This window comes from Mytilus galloprovincialis, chromosome 6, assembly GCF_965363235.1.
Source record: "Mytilus galloprovincialis chromosome 6, xbMytGall1.hap1.1, whole genome shotgun sequence".
Lineage (NCBI taxonomy): Eukaryota > Metazoa > Mollusca > Bivalvia > Mytilida > Mytilidae > Mytilus > Mytilus galloprovincialis.
The window spans coordinates 38200211-38226571 of record NC_134843.1 but is presented as its reverse complement, the minus strand read 5'-3'; the positions used below and the strand labels follow the sequence as shown (position 1 = coordinate 38226571).

Below are 26361 nucleotides of genomic sequence, written 5' to 3'. Positions count from 1 at the left end.
TTCAAAACTAGTGAGTTCACAGATGCATCAAGATAGAAATATTTTGTATAAACTAAACATAGTTAAATACAAATATCATCATTTTATAGCAAAAGTTTAGAAGTAATCTGAATTTAATGTCATTTCATTGCTCTGTTAGGCCATGGAGACTAAAATATTACATTATAATGCAATAAAATATCTTCTCCTGGCTGTTGGACTCACCATGGCCAAAAATGACGAGTCCCTGGACTCGCCTTCAAAAATCCTTAACAAGAACCCTGGGTCATAACGAGACGTTAAAAAAGGGGGGAAACGGAGGTTGACTGAAAATTTTGAAGACTGAGCCATTTCTTTGTTCCATGATTACATAATACATTGAGCATGGTGCAATACGCTACAGAAATTAGCAACTGGTGTCTGTTTATTATATGACAGATAAAACAACAAAATAAATGAAGACTAAAAGTAGTTTTTATTCAAAATTCAACATAAATGTAATCAAATTTCACCTATTACCTGTTAATTACCTGAAAATACAGGTAACCTGATAAAAAATTTACTGAAATAATTGCCTAACATTACAGTTCATGCTCTCCTTAGCATTTTTCGTGCAATAGTTTTCTCTGTATCTCTTATAATAAAAAAGATACAGAAGTCTGAAAAGGAATATACTGTTCTAATGAATGAACACAAAAAAAAAATGCAGCAGCAGCAGCCATTTTTCTATTTTTTTTGTGTAGTGTTGAAAGGGTTAAAAAAAATCTCAGCAATTGACCTAAGTTTTTGCATGAAGTTTTTATAATCACAGTACTTGCATCTTGAAGCCCTTTCTGAAATATTTTCCATCTTCTTTGTATTTAATTCTGAAAGAAAAAAGGCAAAACTAATTGGCTAAAATTTGAATTAGTAAAAGAATGAAAAATAGTTATTGTGTTCAGTTCACTCAGCTGAATACCAATACACTTTTAAATGTTTAATTAAACTGTTGGTCAACTTTATATCGTTTGCACTTCTAGTACATAGTGAGTAGTACTCAACATACATGTTAGTGCTTTCTCTGGAAACTTTCCTGTTAGTAACTGTGTGAAACTTTTCATACTGCATTTTGTTACAGTAATATCTAAAAATCTACCAAGTCACTCAATACTTCAACTTGTAGCTACTGGGTGCACTTTCTGAATGATACCATAAGTATTAACTCGGATTTTAATGATTATGCAGCATCTGTACAAACTTGTATAATCATGTACTTTTACTTTCTTTTTGGCTACTTGTTATATAATGTTCGATTGATACAACTTCTTGTGTATTATACAATGTACATATATGGATATCTATAAAAAAAATCTCTCTTTTTGAGCTGTTTGTTATTTCATCAACCACACTTGCATTAAAATGCATTAGATTTTAAAAAAAATATATAGATTCTTTATCTACATATTCTTTAAGAACTTAACTAGATCTCATTAATCCTTTTTTTTTTTAATCTCATAGTTTTTATTGTAATTAAAATTATTGAGGGTTTTAATGTTTATGCCCTTTGAGTCCCATAATTGGAAATAAAATGTCTTCTTCTTCTTGAATTAAAAACACATTTCATAAAATTTGATAGCTTGAAAAAATATTGTTTTAGGGTAGGGTGGTACTGGTACCACTCATAATTTAATTATGCGCCTGTCTTAGCGGGGCATACAGTTTTACCCTTGTCTGTACGCCTCAACCAGATGTTATTAAATTTCTACACAATGCACAAAACACAAATCAAGTTTGAATTTGGGTGGCATTTCTAGCGTCATGCCCCTTTTCTGATAGAAAGTTTCCATTCTGTAACTCGAGTTTGCCTCCACCAAACGCTATGAAACTTATAAACAATGCTTATAACCACAAAACACAGATCAAGTTCGAATTCATGTGGCTTCTCTTTACCAGTTCTAAGAGTTATGCCCCTTCACAAATGGAAAAGTTGCTGAATTTTTCGTATCTGTTCTGTACATGTAACTAGTTTGTCTCAACAAATGTTATGAAACTTCTATACAATGCTTATTACCACTAAACACATATCAAGTTTAAATATTGGTGGCGTCACTTTTACTAATCTAGAGTTATGCCCCTTTGCACATTGTTAAATTGCTGAATTTTTCTTTTCTGTTCTTGAACTTTAGTATGCCTCAACCAAATGTTTTGATACTTAGGCCAAATAAAAAAGTATGTGTGGTTCCAGTTACATCTGATAAAAAGTTAGGGTAGGTAGGTAGGGTTTTTTTTTTTTATTATTTTATGGGTTTTTTTTACATTGAGTCTATGGGAGCAACATTCTGACTTTAAGAGTGCTTAATGAAAAATGACAATAAAATCTTTAGGGTAGGCTATTTTTAAGCAGAAAAAGTAGGGGCGGTAGGGTTACTGGAACCACACATATATTTTTATTTAGCCTTATACATAATGCTAATTAACACAAAACACAGATCAAGTTTAAATTTATGTAGTGTCACTATTATAGTTCTAGAGTTATGCCCTTTTACTAATGGAATAATTGCTAAATTTTTCGTTTCCTTTCTCAAATTTGCCCAAATTAAATGTTATGAAGCTATAACTACAAAACTTGGATCAAGTACAAATTTGGGTGGCATCACTGAGTTATGTCCCTTTATAATGATACATGCAATTTGGGGCATCATATTCCCCATTTATTTGGTGTAATTTAATTTCAACATTTACATTTAACTATCAAAAGGTGAGACTTATCTCTATGTTAACAGGCTGGTAAATAAATTTTTAATCTATATTATATAGTATTTATGTTCATAATTCTTTTTGGAATAATTTTAATTGAATTATTGTTCTATCATTATCTTATTTATTAATTTTCAGAGACAAACCTAAGTTTGGTGGGAGAGGTGTTATGAAACAAGCATGTATGTAAGTATATTTTCAGATTTTAAAGCTTATGGACTAGATTGAGTTATGTTTAAAATCTGCAATATAAATTGACTTTTCCAATTTTTATGCCCCACACAGGGGCTAGTGTTGGATAATCGGTTGAAATTACCAACCGATTATCTATTACAATCGTTTGACAGCAACCAACCGACTATCGGTTATAATCGCATCAGAATACTTTGCCCTTTTTTTAAATGAAATCATGCATTTTAGTCTCATTGGTCATGTCTAATGTGTATATTCCATTTCATTGCAGAGTTTTATATGTTAATATTTGATCTTCTGTTTCCTTTTCATATTTTATTTAGCAATTATAAAAATGAATTAATTAGAATCCAGATTCAGATTGAACATATTTTATCTCATAATTACAACATTAATTACCAAGAGTGACACTAACTTTTCTAAATTTCAATGGTGTAACTCACATTATAATTTCAATAACTTAGCAGTATAAACATTTGAATGTTTCACAGTAAGAAAAGATATGTATAAAGTATTTTACTTTAAGAAATTTAAGATTAACAGAAAAAAATAAAACAATGCATTTGCATTGAAATATATACAGTAAACAAAGAGGATCCAGCCAATGTCTGTTAATTCGTGTAGAATGCTTTTTTTTCACTTTATGATCATCATTTTTCTGTCAATTGTGTCAAGCGAGCGTCTGAACTTATAATTGCAAAAATGCGGAATTATTACATAGTTGAACCGTATCCGATCCGTGATTCTAATGTATTTCAATGGCGGACAAATTTCAGAAAATTTACAAACATAAACGATGTTTGACAAGCAATTTGGGAAGGAATATGACGCTTTTGACGCTACTAATGGATAAAACATTAATAAAAGGCAATTTGCGACACGCTCTAATGAAGTAAAGAAATTATTTTGTCTAAAATCTGAAGGATTTCATGTACGCTCTCAAGTAACAAGTATCCGGTATTGAGAGAGTATTTCATACAAAGTTATTTATTTTAAAGATCAATCTGTATATATATAGTCAATACTTTTGTCACGTTTTAAAGGGGAAAAAATGGTTTTGTCTTTAATTATAGGATGTTTGACATTGTTATTGTCATCCACTGATATTTTTTGTTGCAATTTGTTTGACTGAGCAAATAAAATTCAAACCGCAAACGGACCGGAAGTTGATACTCAAAAAGTCCGGAAACTATAGCGACAATCGATTGAACAAAATCCCAATTGATTATCGACATCGTGAGGCCCAACCAACTGATTTCCGACTTATTCCGATCATCGGAACAACACTAACAGGGGCATTACATTTTTCGGTCTGTGCGTCCGTCCATCTGTCCCGCTTCATATTAAAGTTTTTGATGAGTCCAATCAACTTGAAACCAAGTACAATGTTCCCTATGATATATATGATCTTTCCAATATTAATGCCAAATTAGATTTTTAATCCCAATTTCAAAGTCCAATGAACATAGAAAATGATAGTGTGATTGGGTTTTCCTATACTATGGACACATTGAAGTTCTCAATACTTTACCTTACTTAACCTGAGATGCCAGTGAGTAATTAAAACACTTCATCACAGCCAACTGTAAAAAAGGTTTTAAAGTAATTCCTGAGTTAGATGGACATTGCCAATAGACTAGTAAAAATCAACCTGTAGACTTCATAAATGAAATTGTAGTTCAAAAGAATGAGTCAAGCAAAAGCTAAATATGCACTGTACTTAACAACAAGATTTCAGATAAAAATGGTTATTACATGTACATTGTATGCATTTTCTAATTTAACAGGAAGAAAAATTGTTTAAGTCCTCATTTCTATAAAGCTGGTACTGCACTGGTGGCCTTAAAAGATGACCAGCAAGGTAACAGTAATCCTGGACACAGTTCTGAAATGAATAACAACAATGGTAATACTGGTAAATCCTGTCTAAATGTGCTAGGGAGATTTGGACAGAAAACCAGAACAACTTCCTCAACCTATCAGGAAGCAGATGCCAATAATGATGGTTTGTCAGACAAAACACCAGCTGCCATTAGTCGTCAATTACAGTTTGGTGGAAATTCACAAGGCACCCATCATCAGTTATCAAACATTTCAAGAGCTTCCAGATCACAGAGTACTGGTCGACTTTCTACCAAGGTAGAGTATTTATCACATACTAAGTTCTTGTACTCATCGTAAGTGAAGAGGCAGTGGTAATGCCAATAAGACAACTCCACCAGAGACCAATTGTCATATCATGACTGTTAGTTTCAGTACAGCCTTCAACAATGAGCAAAATCCATACTGCATACTAAATAAAGTATAAATCATTTAAAGGAGAAGACATAATTTATGCACAAAACAATAAAAGAAAAAAATATAGCCCTTTTTCACAATATGTTTTCTATTTTGTCTTGTAAAAGCACAAAGATAAAAGAACTAGTATTTGTAATATGCATTTTAACCACTGTAGTGTTAAATGAAATACTGAATACAATAAATGAGATAGAAATTAAAGTAGAGAACTTAAAGTAGATGGAAAGAGACAAAAAGAAGATACCACTATTTTGGGAAAAAAAAATGGAAATATTGAAGCAGTGATCAAGGTTACTCTGGTTGGACACCTAGCTGCAAGACTCGCAAATAAAATTGTGCTAAACACTTGATAAACTAAATATTAACCTGGAGGTAAGAGATGAAAGTGAGCAGTGATAGCATAAACAACAATGGAGATTACATCATGACTTGTATATAAAAGATGGGAGGGCACTGAATATATGCTTCCAAAAAAAAGTTCAAAATTACATCACAGATAAAAAGATAAGCCATTAAGGATATATTCAATATTTAAATTTAATAAAATATAACACTATATTTGCAATGAAAAAAATTATAGCTTATAAATAGAAAAAAGGATGTACATGATGGGCAGTAAAATGAATATACTAAAGTAATTTTTAAACTTACACAATGTTATTTCATGTTTTATGTTTCATCTATTTTCAGTTACCACCAATGCCAGGAGGGAGAAATGAATTATCATTAACTCAGCGAAATAGAAATACTTCTATCCGGTGGTCAAGTCTACAACCAGAAAACCAGGCTCAGCATCGTGTCAAAGCTGATTTCAAGGTACTTTGATTTAATAATTGAGTCTATCCTTCTGCAAGCAGATTCAACGGTCTCTTGTGTATATTATTAAATGGTTCCAGTGTTTTGTGCTGTTTGCCAAGTTTACTTATATCAATCTTAACTTCATTGTTGATGCAATATCCATTGATGGACTATATACAAATAATAAGCTATTATTTGTTTACAATTTGTTTTTGTTGTTGTTTATTTGGGTAAATATAAGGGCTATTCCAGAAAGAAATGTATGGGGGATTGGAAGGCAGTTTTTGTCAGCACCCATCACCCAGGCAATTGTAATAGAGAATTATAGTGCATTATAGTGTGAAAGTTGCTCTGATACCCATCACCCATGTATTATTAATATAATGTGCCTTCCAACCCCCCCAACATTTTTTTCTGGAATAGCCCTAAGTAAAAATGGGTATTTACAGAGATGTTTGTGTATAAACAGGTATGGTAAGAATGTTATATCATTATATTCAGGAATAATATTGCTATTCATTGTCTTTGTAACATACGTATAAACTGTTTAATGTCATATTATTTGCAGGAAATATACAATGTGTGGTCAGCTTGGCAGTTTGGTGTATCGTTGACAGTGGCCAATCCATTATGCTGTAGAACTCTTTGTTTTCTTTGTGGAAGTGCAGGAAAACATGAGGTAATTCAAAGGGAAAAAACTATAGATAAATGAAAATTATATTTCTATGGACAAATTCTGCATGCAAGACATTTATTTTTTGTTGAACAATTTGTGATTTACATTTACGCATATAGCATCATGTAAAATTAGAACTAACAAATAAAATGAATTCATGTTAGTTCTATGATTATTATATTTGCATTTGAAAATAAATTTATTTGTCAAAATTTTAACATTTTCTGCATTAAAGAGTATTCTCTTACTGGTTTGATTAATATTTTTTAAATCATAATATTGTGAATATGGAAGACAATAGCTCTTTGATAATTATCTTTTTCATTAAAACAGAAAGTAAATTCTTATTTAAGAGTATTAGATTAAACATAATTTTAGTCGGTGTTGGTAAGTGTCATAACTGTATGTTTAACTGTTCTACTTTCAGTTTTTTTACTGCAATGTTTGTTGTGAACCTTTTCATGAGTTCTGTTTAGATGAAAATGAAAAACCATCGTCAGATAATTTAGAGAACTGGGTTTGTCGGAAATGTCAGTTTTGCACTGTCTGTGGACAACAGAAAAATGTAAGTCAGCATTGTTGCATTTTTCAGTAAATCTTTTAAAAATGTCAGAACTTCATTATAAGTATTACATTTTAAATTTATAGCTTAAAAATGGTTTATTTGTGCTATCAACAGGGAGGGGGGAGTTAAATATGAACAGCTATGGCTTGTTGAACATCAATTTGCAAATCGAAACATGATCGGAAAATAAAAAAAAAATCTTCATTTCAAGAATTGTGTAATATTCAAATGTATAAATGTGAATGAAACCATGTTTACACTTAAAACCTTGTAAAGATATTATGTAGTGTCTTAATTGAAGTTGGGGAAAACAAGTGCTGTTCTTCTAAATTAATGTAATTTCTTTGCATATATTTTCATTTGGGGACAGATAAATAATTCCAATACTTAAGATCTTCATGTTTATTCTTATGTTTTACAGCTTTTGAAATGTGATAAGTGTCAGAATACCTACCACCCAGAATGTTTAGGTCCAAATTATCCTACAAAACCTTCAAAGAAGAAAAATATATGGGTAAGCATATGTTACAAGTCAAAGTTCTAGAATACCTACCATCCAGAATGTTTAGGTCCAAATTATCCTACAAAACCTTCAAAGAAGAAAAATATATGGGTAAGCATATGATACAAGTTCTTTTGCAATAGTATCTTGATTTCATAAAATATCTCGTGTTGTAAAAATATATTATTATCTTGTTACAAAATCGAACCTGTTTGGACAATATTTTTGCTGAGACATGTTTATTTGAATTTTTTAATGGCACTAAGTAGATGTAAACTAATGTTGTTTGCCACTTGATTAAAGTCTTCATCCAAACAGCACATTTAAGATGTATTCAGTATATATAAAACAGACTTAGATTTCATGCAGTGTTCTCCCCAGGCCGTTTTAGCGCTGCGATGTTCAGAGCTATTTGAATTCACCGCGGTGGTATTTGGGCAGACCGCAGCGCTATCCAATCAAAAACCAGCGCTATTGTTTTTGAATTTCAAACTTCCGGTATTATTTTGTACACATTCCGATCACGTGATCAACTGGTTTATTTATCCGAGAGATCGTTAATTCACCCAACGATGTCAAATATCGTAGGGGCCAGTTCAATAAATGATCAAAATGACGCCATTTGCAAAACTTTTACTGCCAAATAAACCTTTCCTTCCTCGAGTTTTTCGCTTTAAAAAGATGCCGAAACTTATGAAAGGAATGAACAGTGCCAACAGAGACATATAATACCAAACTCCGAAACAGTGGTGACATCTGGCTACGCTTCTCTGTAGAGAAAGGGAAGTATGACCCGAACGATAACGCTGTATGGAGTTTGATATAATACATGTCTCGGGTGCTGAAAAGTTCATTTCTAAATGATATAAGGGAAGTTTTACCCCCTTCTCTGACAACGTGGTCTGGACCATTTTTTGAACCATCTATGATTCTATCATTACTTTTTTTGCGTTTACAACCTAACTGTCGAACCTGTATTGCTTAATGGAAGCATCCCTGTTATCAAGGGATTCATTATAAGCCCGTATTTCACGATTACTTGTCCATCCATGGCTCTTTTTCAAATGGATAAGGGAATAAAACAAAACGAAAATTTTGTGTAAATATATATTAAATATCGATGTTTGTCAACCAATCATCAATATATATTAATTAAATATTGCTTTAAATTTAATGTAAACAGAGGATGGCTTGGATAAGGAATAGTATTTAATGCTAAAAAGGCCACAAGTTTAAACAGGAAGTTATGTCAGCCAGTAAGGGAGATAATTTGGGAGGGAAAGACCTAAAAGAAGTATTGTCAAATCTTGACAAACTTATCTGGTTGCAAGTATTCAAATGTTTATAAAATTATCAAACACAACCTCTAAAGGTGGTAGTTGTTTCAATTGGCATAATGTATTTGATTGGTTAATTCACCTTTGAAATAAAAAAATCTCTTTAAAATATTTTTATAGGATTTCTTTCATATTCATAATTGGAATATTTTAGCCTTTTTTTAAGCAAGTCTTTGATAACATTTGAATATTATTGTAAGGGCAATTTCATTTCTTCCTTTGAAATACTATACTCATTTTTATTGAAAAGTTGAATTTTGCTAGAAATGTTAATAAAAGTAAATGTAAAAAATACCAATCTTGTCATTGAAAACTTTCTCACAGAAGCTGACAATGACTTTATTCTTGGTCCTACATGTTCTGCAACATCACCTGTTAGTGATAAGAAATCTTCACATAGGCAGTCTGGTATAGACCCACCATGGAAAAGACTTTTCCTTGGGTTTTAATTTAAAGACAGATAATATGAGGATTATATGAATTTACAATGGAGAAAAAAAGGCCTTCTTCTATCATGTCTATATCCAGACAATAACATTAGCAAACAAAGGGGTAACTTCCATGAGCATGATGAGGAAATCATTACAAGAGAAACCATCAATAGCATAATATAAGAAAAACACATAACAAATTAATTACAAACCAACCGCTCGCAGCGACAAAGTTACTGAGAATTGTCGAAAATCACGCGCTTACCACAGCGCTATCCAAAAATCCTGGGGAGAACACTGTCATGGTCAGTTAACTTTTAGTAATTGAATTGCTATGGGATAGAATATAATAGTAAACAAAATTTAAAACCTTTTATTTCCTATATAGATATATGGAATTCATAGACACACACCAAATGCTTCATTAACATAGATATGAAGAAGTCTGTACAAAGTCTTCACACCACTGTATAATATGTATTAAATATTCCATCTAATATTTATTTTAGATTTGTACAAAATGTGTAAAGTGTAAAAGTTGTGGTGCTACGACTCCAGGATCTGCTAGCAATGCAACATGGACCTATGATTTCCAACTGTGTCATGTTTGTGGTCAGCTGATGGACAAAGGTGAGCTCAAATAGGAACAAGGGTGAATAATTATGAACAATACATAGGCAGGATAATCTCACAGAAAACCTGTCTTGTGGGTATCATTTACCTATTTAAATGTCTTCTGCCGAAAAGAAAAAGAAAATGAAAAACTCTTGCACAGTATATTTACCTGCGAGATGACCAATAATAAAGACAACTGAAAAAGATGGATATAAACTTTTATTGTATAGCAATATAATATTTCCCACAGAACGTAACCAAAAGTAAGAGTGCAATAAATTCTAATATTGCACTAGTGCAATAAATCTTCAGAATTCATGACGTCATCAACGGTTAAATCTTAGTTTAAACCAATTTTTACTTTCAAATATTATATTGCTATACAATAAAAGGGTTATTTCATGAATATTAGGGAATATTGTCCCTCGTAGAACATATATTGCACTCGCAAGCTCGTGCAATATAAAATTCTACTCGGGACGATATTCCCCAATATTCATGCAATAACCCTATAATATATTCATTTATTTATTCATTTTAAACTGAATATCTGTTTCCAATTTGATTAACAAAAGTAGAAGAACTGCAATAACATACATGAGGTTATGTTCAAATCTATTTACTTTTAGTTTTTGTTTACAATTTCCCTTTATTTGAGTTAAAAAAAAATGAGGAGATTCCATGAAAACTACTTCTGTTGGGTTGTTATGCCAATACATGCAATAGTAGAGGGGCATTATGTTTTCTGGTTTAAGGGTCTGTTCGTCCGTTTGTCCTGCTTCAGGTTAAAGTTTTTGATGAAGTTGAAGTCCAATCAACTTGAACCTTAGGACACATGTTCCCTATTATATTATGATCTTTCTAATTTAAATGCCAAATTAAATTTTTGACCCCAATTTCACGGTTTACTCAACATAGAAAATGATAGTGCAGGTAGTTTTTGATGAAGTTGAAGTCCAATCAACTTGAAACTTTGTACACATGTTACCTATTATATTATGATCTTTCTAATTTTAATGCCAAATTGGAGTTTTGACCAAAATTATAGCCCACTGTTTTTGTACTAAACATTATTTTTTAATTATGTATAATTTCATTTCAGGAAATTTCTGTCCAATTTGTCATAAGTGTTATTCTGATGACGACTGGGATTGTAAAATGGTACAGTGTGCTAAATGTGATAGTTGGGTCCATGCCATGTGTGAAGGGCTTTCAGGTATGTGTTAAATGTGATAGTTGGGTCCATACCATGTGTGGAGGGCTTTCAGGTATGTGTTAAATGTGATAGTTGGGTCCATGCCATGTGTGAAGGGCTTTTAGGTATGTATTAAATGTGATAGTTGGGTCCATGCCATGTGTGAAGGGCTTTCAGTTATGTGTTAAATGTGATAGTTGGGTCCATGCCATGTGTGGAGGGCTTTCAGGTATGTGTTAAATGTGATAGTTGGGTCCATGCCATGTGTGGAGGGCTTTCAGGTATGTGTTAAATGTGATAGTTGGGTCCATGCCATGTGTGAAGGGCTTTCAGGTATGTGTTAAATGTGATTGTTGGGTCCATGCCATGTGTGGAGGGCTTTCAGGTATGTGTTAAATGTGATAGTTGGGTCCATGCCATGTGTGAAGGGCTTTCAGGTATGTGTTAAATGTGATTGTTGGGTCCATGCCATGTGTGGAGGGCTTTCAGGTATGTGTTAAATGTGATAGTTGGGTCCATGCCATGTGTGAAGGACTTTCAGGTATGTGTTAAATGTGATAGTTGGGTCCATGCCATGTGTGGATGGCTTTTAGGTATGTGTTAAATGTGATAGTTAGGTCCATGCTATGTGTGAAGGGCTTTCAGGTATGTGTCACATATAACATATAAAAAATGATTGAAACAATTAGCTGTTCAAACAGCGATTTTCTTAAGGTTGGTAGCATGAATCACCAGATTCAGATTAACGTCTTTGAGAAGTTGAGATAGTTGGGATTTTTGCCTTTGATTAATCTATTAACTGACAATGAAAGTGGAGACCTTGCTAAAGATAGCTTAAACATAGAGGAAAAATATATACCAGTCAGGACGATATGACTGTTACCTCAAATATATATTTCAGATTTATTGAAACCTTAATCTGTAACTATGGTTTAAGATATATAAGCATCTTCTAAAACGGTGAATAGTTGTATATATTAAGGAAAATGGCTGTTGTGTGTGAGCTTTTTCTATAATACAGTTAACTCTCGTTGTCTCGAACACGGTTGACTCGAAATTTCGGATGAGTCGAAGTTTGCACGTCCCGAAATTTACTCCATACAAAAGTATGTAACTCGACTCCTGATAAGTCGAAATTGGATGAGTCGAAATTTCGGTTGAGTAGAACTAAATTTACAGTCCCAAGGTTAACAAAATCATTCAAAATTCATTTTTTATCTCAAACTAATACACATGTGTCAAAACATTACCTCCGGGATTTAAATGGATTGAAGAGTTAATCTGACAATACACGTGTAATTAAATTTCCGGTCACTGACCACTATATTAATTTATGACATGCTATTTCCATGAGTGTTCACCTAAGATTATCTTTTATAGAATTTTTATAAATAATTAGTGATACATTGTTAATGTTCATGAAAAAGTATTTAAAATGTTTACAAAACAATTAATTTGTGATTTACACTAATTAGCTTGGGTGTGTATAAAGTGAGGATTATGGCTTCCGTTGATGATCACCTAAAAACTACTCAAACGGCGTCTTTAATCTTGTTATATTTTCTTTTGAAAAGAAAGAGTGAGATAAAACAAAATGAATAGAAATCAAAATTTTCTTAAATCTCTTACAAATACATTGATCTGATACTAGAATATCGATCCACTTTCCATATAAACCCGGATTTATTTTAGCTTTACCAAGCTAAGCAAGAGTTGTGTCCCTTAGATTGTCGAACTTCTGGTGTTCGTTTGAGTCGAACTACGTGTATCTCGAAATATTTCTCTGGTCCGGCTGACTTCGACATAACGAGAGTCGACTAATTCAAATTCACAAAACTTTCAGAACAATTTTCTTGTGTTAAAATTTGCTCCTCTTTTTGGACGGGTATGGGATATTCTTCAAAAAGATGAGATTGAAGCACATACGGCTTTATCTAATTATCAATACTGAGCTTGTTGATTTTTTCAGACGAGATGTATGAGCGAGTATCATGTTTACCAGATGATGTGCATTATATTTGTCGGATGTGTGCAGGCCACAGAACTCGACATTGGGAACTAGTTTTACGGGATGACTTTATAGCAGGGATTAAGTCTATATTCTACTCAATTTATCATGCCAAGTGTTCCAAAGTCCTGGAAATAGAAGATAAGGTGCAGTACATTAATTCAGTTGTTGATTTATTTTGAATTTATTTATGTGCAAAAGGAACTGAACTGAGCAAAATCAAAGCTATGATGTGTAAAGTTTGTGAAGAATCCCATAGAAAGAGAATTATTCAGTTTTAATTCTTACATGTATGTCTAAATCATTGAAAACATTCACATTGTACGATATAAATATGATTTAAATTATTATGCATGCAGTGCAGCAGAGGAGGCATTAAGTGTTGCACTAATCTATACGTACATCCCAAATTGGTTTCATCTCCAACTCGATTAAGTGCCTCGGTGGCCGAGAGATCTAAGTAGTTACTACTGTTATCACTAGCCAGTCAACACTGAGGTTGTGAGTTCAAACCCTGCTCGCTCGTGTAGGTGCAGTCCACTCCAATCTTAATTGACTAGGATTGTCAGTTTTCTTATCAAAGTTTGGTGGTTTTCTCTGGCACTCCAACTTCCACCACCAATACAAACTGGCTGCCAGGAAATAGCCAAAAAATGGTTTGGAAAACACAAAAAATAGAAAAAAATCAAATCCAAATATGCCTCAACCAAATTTTATAAGACTTGTACACAATGCATTTATCTTAAAAAACAGATTCTGGTTGAATTTGGGTTGTGCCACTTTTAGGGTTCTTGAGTTATGTTCCTTTATAACGTTTATGCAAGTGGGGCATGGGACACATTATCCATTTATAAAGTGAAGGGTATCATTTAAAAAAAATTACAGTTTTAAATTTCCATGTGTGACATTTTAAATTGCTTTGCATGTACCCTTGATATGTATATTTTTTTAATATATGTTTTATTAACTTTTGCAGAAACCTGACAATGAAAATAAAATAATTGTAGATGAAAGTAGTAATGACTCCCTGTCCAGTAAGGAGGTCAGTTCTGATTCAAATTCTGTTGCCATGGAAACTGACAAAACTTTAAAATTGGATACAAGTGCAAAAAGTAATAATTATTTGACTAACCGTGAAAGAGATATTTCTGTGGCAGCTTCTGATAACAGTGATAGTAAAAGAGAAATTGTTGCTATGGAAACTGATAATAAGGGAGATAATTCTTTGTTAAACTGTGATTCTAAGGTTGTTAATGTCTGTGATAAAGTTTCTGAGAGTGATATTTCTGCTATAACAAAACAGTTAGATGAACCAGATGGCAGTAAATCCTATGTTTTAAAGAATACTGCCGATGTAGAATTATTTATTAAGAATTTAGAAGGTTTAGTGAAGAACAGAGCATCTTCAGAACAGCAATCAAATCAAACAAGTACAATTCATGATCAGACTACTGACCAAAATTTAGTTCAAACAAGTGCAGCCTCTATTATTGAACAAAAATTATTACAAACTGCAGGACCTAATCCTGAACAAAATTCAATTCAAAGTATAGTAACTTCTACAGAACAGAAATCTTGTCAATCTAGTGTAGTGACTATTTCTGATGACAAATCATTACAGAATATTACTGAATCAATAGCATTACCAAATACTAGTCCAAGTATATCTTCTGAATCATTGGCATTACCAAGTGTTGGTCAGAGTATACTGGCCGAATCAAACGCTGTAATAAGTTTGACCGATTCAAAGGCTGTACTAAGTGTTGGTCAGAGTACTTTGACCGAATCAAAGGCTGTACCAAGTGTTGGTCAGAGCACATTGACTGAATCAAAAGCTGTACCAAATGTTGGTCAGTGTATATCTACACAAACTCCTACAGACAATCATAGTGAAAAGTCTATACGACTGAGTGTAGATAGCAATTCAAGTTTAGCTAGTAGTAGTCAGAGCATTGTAGTACATAAAACACCGGAAAAGAAAGGAGCTGTGGTACGATTTGCAGCAGAAACCATTCCAAAGGTTGTAGCTACCAGGAATTATCCTAAAGATCTCATGACAGTCCGACAAAAAATTATAGACGGAGGTTATATAAACGTGGTAAGTTGAGTTTAATACTAATGATGCTCAGGCTTAAGATATCGTCACGGTTGACCAATTACAAAACTGGAGTCTGTCCATACAACTGTCACTCTTTTGTTTTGTTTTGTAAACAAGGTAAAGATATGGCTGTTTAAAAGAACAATACTTTAAATTGGGAATTTGTGATATTTGAAACAATGTGGGGGATGCTCAACAAGACAACTGCAATTCTTTTTTCCTTATGTGATTTTGATGGTTGATTAGTACATGAGCCTCTAATTGCAAATGACACCAAAACGTAAAAAAAAAAAATTTAAATTTGAATATGGAACACTAAAATTTTTTTTTTTAGAATATTACAGTTTATTGTTTGATAATCCAGTGTCTTTTGTCAATACTTGTTTATTACAGGAAGAGTTCAGTGAGGACATAGCATTCATTATAGAGTCAGCATTAACAGATACAGAAGAAAATAGTGTTGTCAGGAAAAAAGCCATTAATTCTGTTAGATCCATATTTGTAAAAGTGAGTAAAAAAGTTCTAAAAAAGGTGAACACAAAAATGAAAACTTTGTTTACAGTATTCAGTTTTGTAGCCTTAAGTAGTTTTATATGCAGTAGGAAATAGGGGATAGGTTTATGGCAAGGATAGATTCTTTAGACTTATTGTAGCTATGATTTAGATTTTGTTGTGTTGAACTTAATCAATACTAAATTTGAATATTGTGAAAATATTGTAAAGAGTACCATTTTTTCTGAACCAGATGTGCATTTCAACAATCAATATCTCTTCAGTCAGTGATGCTCTTTAGGGCAAAATATTTGAAAATACAGTGAAACCTGTCCAAACCGAACACCCACGGGACTTTGCGTTTTGTTCGGTTTTCACAGGTGTTCGGATTGTAGAGGTAGGCGGAAGTCGACACCAAAATAATGTTGGCAGGAATAATAGGTGACACAACAGCCGACAGTTTATTTTTGTGTTGATTTAGATGTAAATGTAAAAATAAAAGAAGATAAAAGATAGACGTTTTGCTACATTTTTGTTTATAAATCAAACGCCACTCCGTCAATCACGCTCTTCGTTGGGAAATGTCCGACGTGGAGCGATTTTGCCTTTTATAATTATTTTCTCATCCGTTAATTCACTGACCAATTCAGATTCACAGTCACTGTCATATGACGATTCCGTAGTTGAATCGGGAATGTCATTGTACACGCGAGTTCACGAACTAAACTGGTCACCCGCTGATTGATACTTCGGCACACGATAACAGTGAAACAACAGCAGGGGTCCAGTTTATTCCCGGACTTTATCGTTGCTAAATAGCTAACGGAAGTCTTCAGGAGCATTCGAATCAAATATATAGGGCCTCTAAAGGGAATCTAGCAATCGAAATCCATTGACCTTGTTGTGTTGCACGACTTCTTAATCCGGTGAAAGGCTTTAAAACTATTATTTAATTAAACAGTTTAGCTACAGAATGGCAGTTTTCATTTTTTTTGCCGTAATTATTTGAGTAAGGTGCATTTAATTGATCTGAGGAAAAGTTCCTTTCTTGTCATTATCGGCGATGGGGGTAGCTGACCAGTTTAACGTTTCTTTACAAAAAAATCACTTTATACATGGACACAGACATGCTAATTAGTTTGTAATAACAACTCACAAGTTCATTAAACCTCAAATACCTTCGGGGATACTCTGCCATCCTGTGTTTGTTTAATTAAATCATGCAAATAATTAATCATATTTTATTGTTTTGATTGGTATTGATCGATTTTGACAGGTAACGTTTAGATACAAATTTACTAACGAGCCTTCAAAAAGCGTTCGGAATTCGGTGTTGACAGGGTTCGGTTTTTTCAGGTTAGATTAACAATAATTGATAGGGAAATTTTGTGGGACTTTGAAAACTGTTCGGTTTAAACTGGAATTCGGTTTTATCAGGGTTCGGTTTACCCAGGTTTCACTGTACAAAGATTATTAAAAAGATGAAGAGCTTTTTCTTAAATAGTTATATTCTTGTTACAGCAAATGGAGAAGTGTTTTCCCTGGTACAATGTTAAAGCCTGTAGGATGTGGGAACATAACAGATGTCTACCTCAGTATGTATTTACATAGAAAATAATCACACAACATTGTATTTATGGCATGTATGTAGTTATCAAATATGGACTTGTGTAAAGGTTCTTAGATTTGTTGTGTCTGAATTCACATTCAGTCACAGTTCCAGTAATTTATACTTGCACATGTCTTTGCTATTTAAAATTATATTCTTTATACTGATCACCTTTCATTAATACATGTACTTTTCAAAGTCCTGCTTGTTAAATCTTGCAAAGTAGTAGTGACAACTATTTATATGGCCCTTAGAATTATGATTGAGTTTTTTCCCTTTGAATTTTAAACTCATAGGTAATACAAGGTGTTCATGTGAATGTTTGATCCATTTAAGATTAGCACACAGTGTTATACTGAATATCCATATTCATTTCAGAAACATGTTGCCAGATGCTGTAATTCCACCGTTTGAAGACCATACCTATGCCCAGTGGTTAGAGAGAGAAAGTCTGCCATCTTCACCCCAGCCATCACCATTCAAGAAAGTTTTAGACACGCCTGTTAAGAAAGTTCTAACAATAGGTAAGGGTGAGGGGAAAATGTGGTTCTCATCTACATCAACTCAAAATTAACTAATATTGTCTAAAAAAATAAATGCATCCACAATATATGATACATTGATTATAACCTGTAATTAAGGAATAACAGTACTGTAGTTGAAGAGTTGCCACCGTCAATTGTAGATTTGACGGTCGCAAATGCAGTTTTACGGTGGCAACTCTTCAACTACAGTACTGTTATTCCGATTCTAATGCATTTCAAAAAGAAATAATACGATAAAACTTGGAAAAATGTCTTAATTTGACAAATAAAAAAAAAAATCCGCGAAACTTCATGAATGATTATGACGCAAAGACGTCATGGGTAAACGTGACGTCATACAATGAAAACTTACAACCTGGAGGTTATTACGTTGCCTGTACGCTTCAAATTCAGATAAAATAACTTTGAAACGGCGAATTCGAGGTAGGTGTTGTTTTATTTTGGATTATATAGTAGTAATCGAACATTTGTTGATTCAATCATTTCAAAATGGTTGCCCCTCCTTAGTTACGCCTGGTCAACTGTGGATTTGACGAAACTTTTTAGCCAATGAAAAAAATTGTTACATACAAATTGCATTAGAATTTTGCATAGTGGACATTGTATATTCCAAGTACTCCTTTCTTGGATTGAAAATGCTTTGTTGCTAAATAATTGTTAAACTTTTAATAATCTGTTGTAAAAAATAATCAACATCCTCTTTTCATCGAGAGAAAATTATTACATGATATATTTCATTTTCTTTCAAGTTGATCCAGAAGAGGAGGGAGAGAAAGTTTTATCCTCAGATCTGGCAGATGATGGACAGGACACCAGGAGATGTATACTCTGTTGGCATTATGGAGATGCTGATCCTAATGTAAGTTCATACAAATAGAAAGGAGATCTTGTTATTATTAAAAACAAAAAGAGGTAGAAAGAAATAACTTTTAAAGCTGTTATAACATTCAAGATCTTTTGATTTGGTTACTGAATTTTAGCTGTATCTATTTTTAATCCTTAGGGTTAGAAAAAAGGTTATTTGTCAATTTTCGAAGTTTTCATGTTTTGAAATAATGACACTTTTTAATATGTTTTGCCATTTAGAGGTAAAAAATTAGAACCAGGAGACAGAAAGTTCAGGAGTACTAATCATACACTTGTAAGATTTCAAATTCTTTTCCAAAAACATCATTTAAAGATAGATAAGAATGTCACTTTTGTGAGATTTTCTCTTTTGCTTTCCACACATAAACATTACATATACATATATGTGTCTTTTATATTAATATGTATTATTGTTTTAGAGAGAGGGAAGGTTGTTGTACACAGGTCAAGATGATTGGGTTCATATAAACTGTGCCTTGTGGTCAGCTGAGGTTTACGAACAAGGTCGAGATGGATCATTACAGAATGTTCATGAAGCTGTGTCAAGGGGCAAAAAGATGGTAAGAACTTACAATGAAAAGGTGCAAAGAGCGAAGTGAAAAACTGTGAACAAAAAGCAAATGTCTGATGTCTTTTATACACCCAAGTTAAAATATGAAAATAGCATCAGATTATTTTAAAATATGAAAGTAACAAATCAAATTATTTTGATAGATGCAAATGATGATAAAACAAAAATTCAATGTATCCTCAAATATTTCGAATGTTTTATGATACGTCTTCATTTTATTAAGGATTGTCATGCCATGGTAACCAAAAAGTACAAAGTATTATAATCAAGTTTCATTACCTAATTTTGAATCCCTACATGAGAAATATTGCTGACAGATGAAATTTTTAATCTTTAAATTGTTAAATTGAATGAACTTCAAAAGTTAATTAATTTGAAACTTCCTCATTAAACATTGGAAATGGTATCAATAAAGTGAAATCAAGCAAAATAAGTGTACTTGTATTATATAATGATTAGTCTGTATACTTCAATAATATTCTCCTCTTTAATTCTGTAGATAATTGATATGTTTTGTGAAATGTGTGGTCTTTTTAAGGGTGACAACAGATTCTCCCATGAGAGAGTGCTGTTTCATATGATTTATGGTTGAACCCTATAAACAAAAATTCTGAAGAGATATCACCTGCTCAATGCTCATGCTCAACAGGGAATAGATATGGATAAAATATATCTAGTTGTAGAAGGCTTCCTGATTTTTATTATTGTGTGTGGGATATACTTTTGTGACTTCTAACAGTTCTATTATTATTATTTTTTTGAACAATGGAACATTTATGTTGAAATATTTCTTTTTTATTCCAGAAATGTGATATTTGTCAAAGAGCTGGTGCTACAGTTGGATGCTGTACCAGAGGTTGTCCTGCCAATTACCATTTTATGTGTGCTAGAATGGATGGGTGTTTATTTCAGGATGATAAAAAAGTATTCTGTTCACCACACAAGGAAAAAGTTGATGGAGAGGTAAATGCATTCTTATAAATGGCACTGCTTTTATCCCATCTTGTAGATGCACTATTGAGGGCATTAAAAAAGAGGGGTGCAAGATACCAGAGTGACATTCAAACTCATTAATTGAAAATTAATTGACAACAGCATGGCTTTAAATATTATTGCGAAGCTTGATGAATAGAAATTGGAATGAACAAGTTTGGTCTTCTTTTCATTGCTTTTTCCTTCTTTAGGCAATACAAGTTTAAAGTTATGTATGTTTTATTTAATATTGAATTTATTTATATTCCATTGAAGAATTCGTTGTTGTATTAAAATAGATTGGAATATAAATGCCCAGGTCTGCCAGATGACCACTAACAGTTGTAGAAATGACCTTAACATGTGTATTCACAAATTTAACCTGCAAATGGGTGTTTTATTGTTCATTAAGAACCCAAAAGATATAGATTGGCTATAACTGTCACTATCTACATTGCTTTAAGCTCAGCCCACACCAAATAATTCTTCAATGTTGATGCTGACAGAACTTAAAGGGGCACTAGCTGCCAAATTCATGTTAACCGATTTGACTCAAATATTTTATTTATAACAATGTTAAACATTTTTCCAAATTATAAAAGTATGAAATGAATAATTTACAGGACATAGTCTCAATGAGATAGCTTTGCTTCGTAAGAAATTTAGCCTAGACGCCATCTAATTAACTATCGAGTTGACCTTCTATGACCATATAAGCGATATAAACATAGATATAAATAGATTAAGCAACTCGTTCAATTGGATTTTTATAGGTCTATTAATATTTTTTTTATAAATTATGAATATATGTTTATCGTCATTTTTACCTTTATAAGAAAGATTTTTGTGGATTGAATTAGTCAATCAAATTATTTACCTTCGTTTCACTTTCAATGTTGACATTCTTTTCCCTTAAATAACCATACACGGGCAATGCATGCGTTATTCTATCTCTTTCTATGGGGTTAAATTGGAGTTCACATGAATATGGATTTAATGAGGTCGAATTAATCACTTGCAAGTAAATAATTCATTATCAATGTTTATTAGCTTAATTTGACAAAATTGAACCATTTTAGCTGTTAAAAGCAAAATATTATTTCACTATTTCACTTTCATTAATGATTGAACAAACAAAAATCATACATTAGATATTTTTATATATCTCGTAGCTAATGCCCCTTCAAGAGTTTGGAAAAAGAATATTTGTATACAATGTTAATTGTTGTCAGTTACTATTCAGATAGATTTTTATTTATGTTTAATTGTAGCTTGTTATGAAAGATGAGTTTGCTGTAATGAGAAGAGTATGTGTTGATAGAGAAGGCATGAAATTCACAAAGAAAAGTTGGACAAAGGGTCTCACTACTGCTGAAATCAATATCCTTATAGGTGAATTAAACAACTCAAATTATAAAATATTATTTATATAAATTTATTCACTTTATTGCTTAAGAGAGTTAATGTTATATTTCTTAGATTGTATTTTAGGAAATATGCGTTCGTCAAAATCCATAAAAGAATTAGTATAACAATTTGAGATGATAAATTTATTGAATACCTGATTTGTTATCCACAGTGTCATATTTGCAAGGTCAATATTTTGAGAAGGATGGAGAGATTAAATCTCTTCAAAATTTATTAAAGTCATATTATTCTTGTTCAGGTGAAAGGAAGAATTCACTTTTATGAAATTTAAAGAAAAAAAGAGACTTCAAAAAAAGTATTTTAGCACATGTCTACACATTCAAATATCAACTCTCATTACCTTTGCAATTCATTCGATTTGTAATATGTTTGTAAGTCTGAAATGTAGCCATTAACACTACCATGTTTATTTTCAGGGTCCTGTACAATAGAGTCATTAGGATATTTGACATCTTTATCTGACTGTAAAGGTGTACTTCTTCCTGTTGGATTCAGGTATGCATGCTTACAAAAAGATCATACAAAGAGATTATATTTGGTTCAATTTCCTTCCTGTGAAGTTTGCAAACTATCTCGAGTTTTAAAAGTGTAAACAATTATGTTAACATAAAAGTATAGAGAGAGATCTTAGATAATCTTTGCAATAGCTTTCAGGAATTTGGCATCTTGTATTACTTTCTGTTGTTACACAATTAAACAAAAATGCAAGATTAATTTCAGGAAATACTGCAAACCACAAATTTTAAAATTGAAGTTTTTCTTTTGGGGAAAACAGATGTTTTCTGAATTCACAAGAATAAAATCATTAAAATATTTGTGTTATTCACAGTAATCTTGCAACACAATAAAGCAAAATCAAAAAGACATGTAGAGGTTGTCTTCAACAGCAGAAAATGATTTACAGGAATCAGTATGTAAGGTTTTATCTTGAACAGATGTTTAAGAATGCATGACTATTTACATTATGAAAGGGATAATTGTCTGCTAGACAGCAAACCAACAAAGCAATATTAAATCTTTTCAGTTGCAAGGCACTGTATAAAAAAAACATTATCTTATTGTATTTGATATTGGATAGCTTTGATTTGTAAGAAATTTTTGAAAGCATATTTATTTCTTAACAATGACTTCTAGTTTTTTTGTCGAGCCTGCAACTTTTGTTGCAGAAAGCTCGACATAGGGATAGTGATCCGGCGGCGGCGGTGTTAGCTAACTTCTTAAAAGCTTTATATTTTAAAAGGTGGAAGACCTGGATGCTCCATACTTTGTATATAGATGCCTCATGTTACGAAGTTTCCGTCAGTCACATGTCCAATGTCCTTGACCTCATTTTCATGGTTCAGTGACCACTTGAAAAAAAAGTTCAATTTTTTTGTAATGTTGAATTCTCTCTTATTATAAGTAATAGGATAACTATATTTCATATGTGCGTACCTTGCAAGGTCCTCATGTCTGTCAGACAGTTTTCACTTGACCTCGACCTCATTTCATGGATCAGTGAACAAGGTTAAGTTTTGGTGGTCAAGTCCATATCTCAGATACTATAAGCAATAGGGCTAGTATATTCGGTGTATGGAAGGACTGTAAGGTGTACATGTCCAACTGGCAGGTGTCATCTGACCTTGACCTCATTTTCATGGTTCAGTGGTTATAGTTAAATTTTTGTGTTTTGGTCTGTTTTTCTCGTACTATATGCAATAGGTTTACTATATTTGTTGTATGGAATGATTGTAAGGTGTACATGTCTAGCGGGCAGATGTCATGTGACCTTGACCTCATTTTCATGGTTCAGTGGTTAATGTTAAGTTTTTGAGTTTTGGTCTTTTTATCTAATACTATATGCTATAGGTCAACTATATTTGGTGTATGGAAATATTTGATGATCTTTATGTCAGTCCCGCAGGTTTGATTTGACCATGACCTCATTTTCACGGTTCATTGCACAGTGTTAAGTTTTTGTGTTTTGGTCTATTTTTCTTAAACTATAAGTAATAGGTCAACTATATATGTTGTATAGAAGCATTGTTAGCTGTACATGTCTGCCTGGCATGGTTCATCTGACTTTGACCTCATTTTCAAGGTTCATTGGTCTTTGTTTAGTTATCTTGGTTAATGTTAAGTTTATGTGACAGTTGTTATAAAGCTTAACTTTATACTTAGGACTATCAATATAATATCAATGGTTAGTTTAGAAGGCGAGACATTTCAGCGTGTGCACTCTTGTTAAGTTTTTAAGTCCATTTGTTTGCAATGATAATAATAAAAAAAAAATGTATTTCATTTCAGCTGCACAAGAGTTTATTGGAGTACCAAGCACTCAAGGAAAAGATGTGTATATACCTGTAAGATCACAGAATTCAGACCTGAAACTCCAAAGACTCCTGAGGCCACAATCATGGATATGACTATCATTCACGATGTCAATCATCCAAATTATGTCCCCTTGTCAAAACTCAATCTTCCAGGCATTGATCTGTTTCCACAAAAAGCTAGGAAGAGGGCTAGCATTATAGAGTTGACTGATGACGAGTCTTCTGTTTGCTCCAATGAATCCTCACGGACAATATCTGTCTCAAGTCTTGACAAGACACGATCAATGTCGGTAGACAGTGAAGATCCACTAAGTTCGTCATGGCCAGCGCCAAATAAAAAGCGGAAAAATGACCCATTGCCTGTTAATTTGTCAATGCTGTCTCCAACAACTTTGCGCCTGCTTAACAAAGATCCAGAAAAGTACAGAAATGAATCAAAAGACCAAAATAAATCAATCAACAAGATCTGTCCACCTTCTGTAGCAGTCGTCAATGACAGTCCCCTGGCAGAGATTGCAAATAGGTTAAATAGTGCTGCAGCAAGAAACAGACAGAAGAGCGAGGAAAGGACGATTGGTGGAAAGACAACAATAGTTATTCCTGATCGTCCAGCTAGTGCTCCCACGTTACCAAGATCTAGGTCAAACTCTTCTGAACGTCTCATATCACCCCCACGACTGTGTTCATCTCCAAAATATCTACCTCAAGTTCCTGAATCTGTAGACACTTGTGATAATGATAAACAAGAAGCTCCCATGGAAACTGACAATTTTGATTTAGACAAAAGTTTAGAACCTCTTATTAACGAATTGTCCGGTGAAGAAAATGCTTTGATTGTAATAACTGAGGAAGGCCAGGAATTAACTGAAGAAGATTATGCCATGATTGCAGAGTATAGCAGTGAAATTCAAAACAGTTCCAGTGAAGTTTCCACTGAAATTGAAGTCAATAAAAACTCTGAAATGATTTCGGAACAGGTCAATGAACCAGATAAACAAGCTGATCAATTAAGTGTAACACGAAACAGTCGCACTGATAGTGAACTTCTCAAAGATGACCCGCCTTCATCTGAATCAGGAAGCACAGTCGGGTCAATTAAACTATCATCTAATACAGAGATTGTGAAAAGTGGCCAAGAGTTATCTGTACAAACAATTTCTGAAGGCACAGAAGTTCCTGTGGAGAACCATAGTCAACAAATCACAAAACCGTCATTGGTTGTTCCAGTGGCAAATAGTACAGGAGTTGAACAAGATCAGTCTGATAAGAATAAAACGGTGAATACACCTGGGACAGAATTATCTGAAGTTCCTGTTAATCTACTGGACCAATCAACATCAAGATCGGGAGAAATGCAAGCAACAATGTCAACAAGTGCTGATGTGAAGAATATTGGTAATTATAATTATGAGTAATTTTATGTACAGCTTCGGGTTGTTTGCATTGGGTGAAAATATTATTTAATATTCAACTTTACTTTAATAGTATATAAACCACTAATAAGATATCACCCATGTTTATCATTTGGGAAACTGCATGTGGGCAAATTACAGTGACTGTGAAATTGTGAAAGTAGTAAAAATTCCCCTTTTTCCTGTGTGCATTGGTTCATTTGTCAAATGTTTGTTTGCTGTTCTAATTAAGACCTTAAAAAAATCTTGTACACATTTTTATTTTAACACAACTATGCAGCAATACAATACAGTATTATCTCATATTTAGTTCAATATACAATGTAATAGTACAATTATGACCGTGATAAAAAGTAAATATGAAAATTATTATATCTTGAAAAGGTTAGTTTTATTTGGTCCTATAATCCTCTAAAGAATGTAATTTGTTCTTGTTACATAATCATGATAATTTTGATATTACAGCTAATTTCCTACAGCATGTAGAGCAAGACTTTAGTTAGCTTGCTTGCTTTGTTTTAATATTATATATACATGTTAAACTATGCCTATAGATATTGTTTAAAGATATCAATCTTGTACTTGATAATAGATACTAAGAAAATCTTGCTGATGCAGTGAAAAGTAATCACCAATCCAACTGTCTTTTATTATTAGTATTAATGCTTGTTGAATGGATATTTCCCTCTATTAGGCTTGTACTTCTGCTTTATCTATGTAAAG

The 26361-nt window shown here is 32.7% G+C and overlaps 1 protein-coding gene across 3 annotated transcripts in view; it reads left to right on the top strand.

Annotated features, from left to right (window-relative positions):
* The window catches only part of LOC143079538 (histone-lysine N-methyltransferase 2A-like), a 67411-nt gene that overhangs the window by 22502 nt on the left and 18548 nt on the right, over nucleotides 1-26361 (top strand). For all 3 annotated transcript variants that reach the window (XM_076254939.1, XM_076254940.1, XM_076254941.1), the window contains 19 exons: nucleotides 2854-2901; nucleotides 4695-5046; nucleotides 5896-6021; nucleotides 6572-6682; nucleotides 7107-7244; nucleotides 7666-7758; nucleotides 10024-10144; nucleotides 11232-11345; nucleotides 13294-13478; nucleotides 14309-15430; nucleotides 15824-15937; nucleotides 17444-17517; nucleotides 17910-18055; nucleotides 18826-18935; nucleotides 19363-19503; nucleotides 20319-20477; nucleotides 21758-21878; nucleotides 22331-22409; nucleotides 24201-25621. In XM_076254939.1, coding sequence (XP_076111054.1) covers nucleotides 2854-2901; nucleotides 4695-5046; nucleotides 5896-6021; nucleotides 6572-6682; nucleotides 7107-7244; nucleotides 7666-7758; nucleotides 10024-10144; nucleotides 11232-11345; nucleotides 13294-13478; nucleotides 14309-15430; nucleotides 15824-15937; nucleotides 17444-17517; nucleotides 17910-18055; nucleotides 18826-18935; nucleotides 19363-19503; nucleotides 20319-20477; nucleotides 21758-21878; nucleotides 22331-22409; nucleotides 24201-25621 — 4775 coding nt within the window. The remainder of the gene's footprint in view (nucleotides 1-2853; nucleotides 2902-4694; nucleotides 5047-5895; nucleotides 6022-6571; nucleotides 6683-7106; nucleotides 7245-7665; nucleotides 7759-10023; nucleotides 10145-11231; nucleotides 11346-13293; nucleotides 13479-14308; nucleotides 15431-15823; nucleotides 15938-17443; nucleotides 17518-17909; nucleotides 18056-18825; nucleotides 18936-19362; nucleotides 19504-20318; nucleotides 20478-21757; nucleotides 21879-22330; nucleotides 22410-24200; nucleotides 25622-26361) is intronic.